At 41.4% G+C, this 9752-nt stretch overlaps 1 protein-coding gene across 1 annotated transcript; it reads left to right on the forward strand.

Moving 5' to 3' along the window:
- Positions 1 to 297: 297 nt before the first annotated feature.
- Positions 298 to 1985, forward strand: LOC108601615. Its single transcript, XM_017989514.1, has 3 exons — positions 298 to 654; positions 713 to 1819; positions 1884 to 1985. The coding sequence occupies exons 1-3, from the start codon at positions 301 to 303 to the stop codon at positions 1914 to 1916; spliced, it is 1494 nt and encodes a 497-aa protein (XP_017845003.1). The 5' UTR covers positions 298 to 300; the 3' UTR covers positions 1917 to 1985.
- Positions 1986 to 9752: the final 7767 nt, after the last annotated feature.

Below are 9752 nucleotides of genomic sequence, written 5' to 3' on the forward strand. Positions count from 1 at the left end.
ATAAAAGTTGGTTGCGCCCAACTTAAATGCGTCCACTCGTTTCTTAAAATCAGCTGAAAATTAGTTTTCATTTAAAATCTCTCAATGAGCTTCATTGCAGCTTTTAATTATTATTATTATTATTAGATAATATCCACAAATAAAAACACTATATATTCACATAAAAAGGTAGAGTTTATGCCAAAAAAGAAAAAAACGATTTCATGACCATAGTGCAGTAATTAAAATTATTATTAATTTTAGAAATTTTTGCTGGTTATCTTACTCTTGGGCGTGGCCGGCTGCAACAATTCACAAAATATGAACACAAAACAGCTGTTCGCACGTCCTGTGCATGAAAACCAACACACTTTGGTTGTCCAGATACGCAGAGATCAACCGGGTCTATTGGTGGTTAAAAATCGATCTGGTGCTCACAGCCAGCAACAACATCATCTGTTAGCTCATCCGCATGTACACGCTAATTCCCAATCAAACGCAGTCTCACTGCCACAATACGCACGAGACTTACGTGCCCAAAGTCCGATTGGTCCAACATATTTCAAGCCTTTGCGCAAGCCCTTGAAGGTTAAGTTGACTAATGCAAGAATTAAAAAGCCTTTTATGTACGATAAGCCAACAGCAGGCATTTATAGCAAACTTAAAAGTTTACCGGTAAGTAGAAAATATGTATAAAAACTCTATCCAGGCTGACACAAACATACATATACAGCTAGAGATACAAAATATTGACAACGCGGAACCCCTCGCACCCATTTATACGGTAGCTGCTCCAAATTTGGCAGTGCAACACCAACACATAAGGCATTTGGAACATGCAAGCTCTTTACCTTCACGTGGGCACACAACCAAACTAAAATATACATCTTCTAAAAGCAGCTATTCTAGCGTGCATGAGAATGAAACAAATGATCAAACCATCCGGGATCCTATTTCGGGCTCACAAAGATTTATTGCTCCAGATCTAGATCCCTCACTGAAAACGACTAAGCTCAAGCATCCCACGGAAAGTTTTAATATACCTAGTAATAACAAGCCGCTACCCTCAGATGTACTAAACAATCATCTGCATGCTCAGCCGCTGGTACATATACTAAGCGATCAAACTGCCCCGCAGACGATGCCAATGTATCCCATTCAATTTACACCGGTAGCAGCACAACCAATCATAGCAGCGGATCATATGCCCATTTACAACCCAGCATATTTAGTAAGTCTATCCAATCAGTTATACACAAAGCATAAGCAGCAGCTCTTCCAACCCAACACGGATCATGGCAGTGTAGTCAAAACTGGTTATGTGAATACAGATCTAACTCAGGTTGTAGCAAGTAATGGTCAAATTCTTCAGGCAGCCAAAGACCCACAAAAGAATATTCATCCAGTGCTACAAGGAGCCCCACAATATGAAGCACTTGTTGCTCCTTCAGCAGCGCAAAGACAGACTGGGCTGCCGATCACGGAATCATCGCTGACTTTGACAAGTGCCAAGGATGGTGGATTTATCGTGTCCAACTTTTATAGCAATTCACGCGAATCTTCGGCATATGCCGATAATAAAGCACATCGACAGCATCTGGAAACTGACCCAGCTGCCTTTGAACTTCAAAGGCAGCAAGACTTACCGCAGATATATTTGGAGCATGTGCATTTACATGACCAAGACCAACTCCCTTTGAGGGAATTGTATATTCAAACAAAGTCACCGGAGTCCACAGAAACATCTTTTGAGAATAATCAGCGGCTGATAAATAAACACCTTGTTGACCATACACCCTTGCGAATTTTTGTGCCAGATGAAGAAACAACCTTTGAAACGGTAATTTGCTATTTAATATAAAGTAAATCAATTCTAATAACCTAACAACATGTCTACATTATAGCAGCGTAAACAAAATCGGTCAGATGGAGCTTAAAATATTTTGCTGGCAATAAACATTAGCAAGGTTTCTGAAAACGTTGCAGGAAAAAAAAAATCACGGAATCAAAATAAGAGTTTTATACATTTTTACTTTATTTTTTGTATTTATCTGTTTCGCTATTTATATTTTATTTGTTATAATCTATATCATAATATAAATAATCTTTAATACTATATTATAAACTTTTATTTAAACTCAAAAAAAAAAAACACAAATCTAATTTCTTATCATAAAATTTAAGTCGTTAGGAAAGCTGCGCATCTAGGTCAGGGGAGTAGACTCCAGATCCTGTGCCTTCCTTCTTCCTCGATCCGAAAAACAGTTGTGAAACTCTCGTTCCATATAAGTTCTGGACATCGATAGTCACTTTCTTGCGCAGCCGTATGTCCTACCGTGAGCAGGACTGTGCTGTGGTACTGCGCAGCTTGAAGAGTCTTAGGTCGCGTAGCCTGACCGCTCTTCTCGCCGCTGTGCACCTGATGAAAATTCCTATCGGGTTCAAGTCTAATATGGTATCTTGGGCTGCTTGAGGAGTAGAACGTATGCATCCTGTTACGCTCAAGCAGACCAGTCTGTGGGCCTTTTGAAGGTTTTTGAGGTGGGAGTTGATGTTGGTGCTTTTTTCATCCTTTCCTCTGAGTTTCTCCGACAGGATAGCTTATAGTCCAGAATTACTCCAAGGTACTTCGCCTCTCTTGATAGCTGGAGCTGCGTTCCTCCAAGTGTTGGGAGTTTAAAGCTCGTAATCTTGTATTTTCGTGTGAACAGTATGAGTTCGGTCTTCTGTGGGTTGGCCCCAAGTCCGTTTCGCTCTGCCCAGCGCAGAGTCTGGTCAACTGCGTTTTCCATGAGTTCGCTGACTGTAGGCAATAGCTTGCCTGTTACCAGTAAAGCTAGGTCGTCCGCGTAGCCACACAGCAAGGGGGATATGACTCCTCCTTGTGGGGTGCCCCTTGTGGTCTTTTTCATTATAGACGAGGTGCAGAGTCTGGCGCTGAATCATTCTGCAGTGTTGTCGCTAGCTGTAATGTTGCTAATCGCAATTTAACGCCCCAATTTATATTATAAAACGACGAAGGTTTTATAATATGTAGATTTATTACTGCCTTCTGCAGGTTTATGTGTGTTGAGTTTAGTTAAATTTACAATGTTTCGAATATATGTATGAACATATATATATGCGACACGGCCGGCGTACAAGAATAACTACAGAGCAGGGTCTGTCCGTTTCGAATATCTAGAGCGAGCTAAGTTCAACTTGTTAGTTGCGACGATCGAATGTAAGTGTTAAGTAGAGAATTATAGGCTCGGCCTCATAATTCTTAGCGATAGATAAAGCGATAGAAGATTAGTGATGCAAGAAAAACGCACAAAGAGGGTGCGAGCTTTACTAGTGCAGTGCCAAATGCACGCACAAAGAAGAGAGCGAGTGATTACAAGCGCAAATAAGAGAGCGCTTGAGCTTTTTCAGCGCCAAAGTGCGAGCTTACACCAAATCAGTTGTTAGTAGCTGAGGAGCCAAATTGATGGCCTTGCATGACCAAACAACGATAAAAGTCTGATTAGCCGTAGTCCTTTTTTTGAGCAGTGGTTTATCTTTCCTGGCTTGGGAATGAATGCCACTCTTACAGTATCTAGGCAGTTCGGGAAGTGAGTGTTTATCAGTAGCCGCAGAAACTCTTGGCTGTCTCTTGCGAAGTTGCTATCCAGATCGCAGAGTAAACCTGGTTTAGCCAGATTTTTCGCTAGCAACAGTCGAAATCGGGACGCTTCCGTGGAACTGGTTAGGTCCTCAAAAAGGCAACCCACGAGTCTCTTTTGCCCTTTCTACATTTTGTTTTAAAATTTTTGAAACTGAGGCGATAGGCTTCTTAATCCGCCGGGCAGTTTATGTCTCTAGCTCTGTTGTAGAGTCTTCTCATTCTCTTCCTGATTTGCCCGAGCTCCGGTGTCCACCACTCATTGCGGTTCGACCTTGGTGCTCGGCTAAGAGGGCAGGATTCGACAAAGGCCTTACTCAGGGTGTCTGTGATGACAACCTAGATGGTGCGGGGATTGTCTAACCGTCCCGCAGGGCATTCTGGTAGGGTATTCCGGACACACTGTGTGAATCTGATCCTTCTAAAGGGCAGCTTGACCTCTGGGGACAAGTCTATTTCAAATACTATACTATAATGGTTCGAAAAGGAGTATTCAGTGGATACGTGCCAATTGTCAACAGTTAGAGAGTTGCTGTTCGATGCTAAGGTCATTAACCTCTGCGCGGTTCTTATTACAGAAAGTAGTGTGGTTTCCCCTGTTACACACGTTAAGTTTCGTAGGCAGTGCAAACTCGTGCTCCCCCACAGGCCGTGATGCTCGTTGGCATCGTACCCTAGAATAACATTGATGGCCTCACTTTGTGCATGCTGAACAAAGGCTTTGATGTTTTCTGGTAGTGGGTCTTTTTCTTCAAATGGTAGGTATGCAGATGCCACAGGTTGGGCCCGTTTCTTCCTTTGCATAGTGCTACCGTTAAGTCAACTTTATTTAATGTTGAAAAAAGATTACATAAAAAAAAAGATTACATAAAATATTTAAAATTAAAGTTAAAAATTATTTAAAATTATGTTTTTGTTTTTAGATTTGATAAACTTATAGATTGGGAGTGTTAAACAGACCCAACATTCGTTGCAAGGATTGGGGAAAACCCAAACACCCAACCAGGTCTGGGTTAGTGGTCAGTTTATCTAATAGTTCAAAAATGTTAAAATAAATCTTTTAGTAAGTGCTAATTATTATTAGTTAAAAATGTTAAAATAGATATTTTAGTAATACAATCAGAGGCCTCGGTGTTGGAGAACAGAGTAAATTTTGTTGTAATTAGCAACAGAGTACATTCGAAGGGGTTCATGCAGTGAATAAAACGTTAATTGATAAAGGAACAAAATTTCCTAATAAATACCTAGCAGGAACTGAGAAATTAAGTTGACTCATCAAGTATAAGGAGTCAATTTCCCCTTTAACTAATTTAATCATAAACATGACGCCTAACATAATACGGCGGTTAGCTAACGATGGGAGATTAATTAAAAGTAGTCGATTAGTGTAAGATGGTAGATCAACTCCTGGAACCCAGTTAAAGCCTCGCAAAGCATAATAATAAAAATGTTTTTTTGGAACAGATTCAATACTTATTCTGGTGGTTTTTTTTTGTATTGTGGAGACCAAACACAAGAGTCCATATTCCACAATCGGACGAACAAGAGATGTATAAAGTAATTTAGTTGTGTAAGGGTCATGCTTGTCAAACTTTAGCTTACTGTCAAGGAGAATACCTAAGTCATTTACTTTTACCAATCTATTGAGAGGTAACTGATCAATGTGGTAGTTGGCTATGTGAGGCGAGTGTCTATGGAATGACATTACTTTACATTTAGAACAGTTAAGTATTAATAAGTTGTATTTACACCAATTGACAAAGTGGTCAAGATCTGTCTGCAATAAAGTACTACTTGACATGTCTCTAACGATAGGCATAGCTTCACATCATCAGCATATATTAGAACGTTTGAATTCACAATGACTGAGGGCAGATCATTGATAAATAGTTTAAAAAGCAATGGTCCAAGGTGACTACCCTGAGGAACTCCAGACGTCACAGACACAGTCTTGGAAACCGCTGACTTGAAAACTACTTTTTGAATTCTGTTAGTTAAATAATTAGATACCCACTTCAAAAAATTCTTTGGATCATATTTAAGACGATGATTAACGGAATCGAATGCTTTACTAAAATCAGTATAAGTAACATCAGTCTGCATTTTGTTTTGAAAAGCTTTAACCACCCTTGAAGAAAAACTCAAGTAAATTGGTGGTGGTAAACTTTTGTTTAACAAAACCGTGTTGGTAAGGTAAAATAATTGAACTACAGAAATGCATAAGCTGAGATGTAATTGATTTTTTCAAAGAGTTTAGGTGTAGCCGTCAATTTTGAATACCTCTATAGTTTTTTACGTGACTTTTAGGGCCATTCTTATGTAACGGAATAATGAATGATTCCTTCCAGACTGAAGGCAATGAGCGAGAATTAACGGACAATGCAAAAAGTCTATGTAAAATTAAGTATATGGAACCGGCGCAATATCTAAGTACGCAACCTGGTATGCCATCTGGTCCTGTAGTGAACACAGGTTTCAGTAAATTTAGTTCACGCAATATCGATTCTTCGGTAATCACAGGCTCTGGAAAAATTAGCTTTTTGTACGTTATAAGGATAGGGTGTAATAGATGAGTCGCTATTAACAGAATAATTTGTTTGAAAAAAGTCTGCAAATAGATCGGCTGATGCCTGATCATTATTTGACGTCGTATTTTCATATGTAACTGTATTGTGTATTAAAGAAGATTTTCGTTTGGAATTTACAAAATTATAGAACTGTTTAGGATCATAAGCAAACTGAAGCCGCAACGACATAAGTAATCGTTGTAAAGTTGTAAGTTTAATAAGTTAAAATTAGACTTGGCTACTGCCAATAGCAGTGAAAAATCAACTGAGTATGGTAAACCATAAAGGCTTTTTAGAGGCTTTTTAGGCTTTTTAGGCTGCCTTCGAGGAACGCATTGATCAAAAAAGTTATAAAAAAATAAATAAAGAAATTTCTAAGTTACTACTGGCAAAAAAGTGAGACCAGTCATGATTTATAATAAGGTTATTTAATTTATTAAAGTCGGCTTTTTTAAAACAAAGGGGCTTAAGTGCTACTGTACTGTGTACAGTTTGCTTTAGATCCGGCAGTTCTATAAGTAGTTCCAAAGTTGGGTGATAGGCATCTTCGGGGAGCACAATCGGATCAATTCTGCTAACAGTGCTAGCTGAACGATCTGATACAAATATTAAATCAAGATAACGGTTGTTATCATCATTTGCAGAGAGTATAAGTTATTTCGCGCCAAAAATCTGAGCTGCTGCAAGTTGTGTTTTGTTTTGCTTATAAAAGTTAACATATTTAACCAAATTGTTTCATATTTTTGCTTAAAGGTATGTTTATTTACTAATAAAATCACTAGTGATACGTGTCTAGAGACAGGCTTGGTGCTTCAGTTATTCCACAACTGCTTGCAATTTATGTGCGGATTTTGGATATATATTTCAATAAAATGGCCTCTGCCGTAAAAGAAGGGCCTGGTACTCGTGTCCACCGACATGCTAACGCTGCTCAGCGCACCCACGGCATATCAGCATATCGCCGCCCCCGCATTCCTCGTGCGAACCAAGTCCTCCTGCTGTCACAGGCCAGGCAATCTCGCACTAGTTGCGTAACCGTGTCGCCCAGCGGGCGCCCCATCAACCGACGACACCGCACCGCCCGGTACCCGTAGTGCAAAGCCAAAACTATTGGCCATCCACAAGCCCACCGGCGGCCCGGCTCAAACCACCCACTCAAGCTAAGTGAACATAGTTTTGGTTAGTATAACATGCATGGTGTGGTCTTCATACAGCGAGAACTTGTACGTCTCATTATCGACACTGGCTCTGCCGTGTCATTACTCAATCTCAAATCATGGGTTCTGCGATTTGAATGGGTAATGTCGAATCTGATGTTCTCAATGGTCAACGTCCGCCTTTCCCACACAGCGATGCACGTGTACGTATCCGCTGTGCACTACAAGAGACTGAGCCCTTCGCTATATTAGAACGAGAAGAACACTGTCAGCTGCCCGCTGACGTGATTTACGGCTGCCCTCTCTTGGACTCTACACGGCGCGTCCTAACGATGCGCGTGCTCAACTTAAGCTCACAAGAACACGTTCTTCCTGCACTTACGATCCTGGGAAGCTGCGGAAGCAACCCTTGCCAACCCTGGGAGCATCAACGGGCATTGACTTGACTTCGGTACCCACTCCAGAGCTTACAACTAAGGAGAGATAAAAATTCGCTGCGTTGATAGAAAGGTTCCGTAATGTATTCGCCCATAGCGACGATGACACGGGGCGTACTCAGCTGACCGTCGTACATCACGACTTATAAGGCAGCCGTTTCGCCGTCTCGCACTAGCCAGTCAGAATCAGGTAAGCGAACCGACCGTTGATTATCGACGACTCAACGATGTGACTGATGGAGATTCGTACCTACTGCCCCGGATATCTGACATTGTGTCGACGCTACATGGATACCGCTGCTTTACGTCTGCGACGCTGGGTTCAATGTGATGTGTTTTGGATTGACAAATGCGCCGACAACGTTTGAATGATTAATGGATGGCTTATTTTCCGATGACACCTGGAAATCTACCCTACTCTATTTGTATGACTGCATTCTAAAACAACAGATGAGCACTTACAGGCTGTGTTTGAACGTTTGCCACTCAGACCGGCGTCTGAAGGTTAGCCCTCGCAAGTGTCATTTCTTCTGCACCGAAGTCGATTACCTGAGGCCTGTCCGGAAAAGATTCAGAAGGTGATTCAGTGGCCACCGCCCCGATGTCAAAGCGACGTGCGATTCTTTGTTGCTATGCTCCTACTATCGCAAGCTATGCCGCTTCACGAGCTTACTTATTGAAAGGTAAGCTGACCACGGCGCCTATTTTAACTTTTCCGGACCCGGATGGACTATTCATTCTGGGCAGTGACGCCTCGAACCATGGCGCGGGAACCGTGCTTAGCCAGATACAAAACGGCCACGCACGAGTGCTGAAGTACTACAGTAAAACATTCAGTTCATCTGAATGCAACTATTGCGTCACCCGCAGGGAGTTGTTTGCCGTCGTCCGGGCCACTAAACACTTCCACCACTACCTTATTGGACGTAAATTCACCCTTCGCACGGATTATGCGTCGCTAACTTGGCTATACAATTTTAAAAAGCCAGAAGACCAATCGCCCGCTGGTTAGAGCGCCTGCAGCAATACGACATGCGCAACTCAACAAAGGGATGCTGATGCTTATCAGCAACGAAACGCTACATCAGTAGCGAAACGCTACAGCATATCCACTACGGGTGGCCACTTTGGCGTGAATGCTTCGAATATGTGTACGTACATATATATATGTATGCGGCACGGCCGGCTTACGAGAGTAATTACAGAACTATATCTGTACGTTTCGACGATAGGAAAGTAAAATGAGTGTTTTTACTAACAAATAATTAAAGCGATAAGTCAAGCGACGGTACGACCGGCTTGCGAGAGAAAGGTTCAACTAGTGAGTTGCGACGATCGAAAGTAAGTGAGTGAAGAGAATTATAGCTCTTAGCGATAGATAAGTCATAAAAGATTAAGTGATAGCGAGTGCAGCTATGCAGAAGACAAGTGCCGAATCCGCGCACAAAGAAGAGAGCGCGTGAGTGCAAGCGCAAAGAGGAGAGCGCGTGAATGCAAGTGCAAAGATCAGCTCTTCGTAGGAGGAGTTAAATTTATTGGCCATGCATGATCACACAGCCCACTAGTATTAATATAAAAGACAATACATATTGTATGAGCCAAAATAAAGCGTGCTTATGGTGAGGTAGGTTGGCGTGAGAAGGAGTAAGGTAATGGCTAGCAATGTATCGTCCCCAATTAAAAGGCTGACACCCGAAGTGGTTGCCATGATTTTTCATGTCCAATTGAATGCAATCTAGTAAAATTAGAGAATGGCGTACGGATTTGTTAAAATATTGTTTGAAAAAAAAAATCAACATTTCACATAAAATGAATGCAGGCAATCGACCAATAAATTTATCAAAAAGTCCATTCGTATTCACTCTCTCCACATATTGTGTGCCAATTTAAAAACTAGCGTTTCGCTTTTAAATTTTGGTGGTCCCTCTGGGGCGGCCGGACGCTCTCTCACTAATTCGAAATGAGGGTC

Source organism: Drosophila busckii, chromosome 2R (genome assembly GCF_011750605.1).
Source record: "Drosophila busckii strain San Diego stock center, stock number 13000-0081.31 chromosome 2R, ASM1175060v1, whole genome shotgun sequence".
In the NCBI taxonomy this organism is placed as follows: Eukaryota; Metazoa; Arthropoda; class Insecta; order Diptera; family Drosophilidae; genus Drosophila; species Drosophila busckii.

What these genes read in the sequence shown, in the direction of transcription:
- LOC108601615 (XM_017989514.1), top strand. Translation starts at nt 301, where the DNA reads ATGAACACAAAACAGCTGTTCGCACGTCCTGTGCATGAAAACCAACAC. An exon ending in GCAAACTTAAAAGTTTACCG is followed by an intron (nt 655 to 712) that starts GTAAGTAGAAAA and finishes ATACATATACAG; the next exon opens with CTAGAGATACAAAATATTGA. An exon ending in AAGAAACAACCTTTGAAACG is followed by an intron (nt 1,820 to 1,883) that starts GTAATTTGCTAT and finishes TCTACATTATAG; the next exon opens with CAGCGTAAACAAAATCGGTC.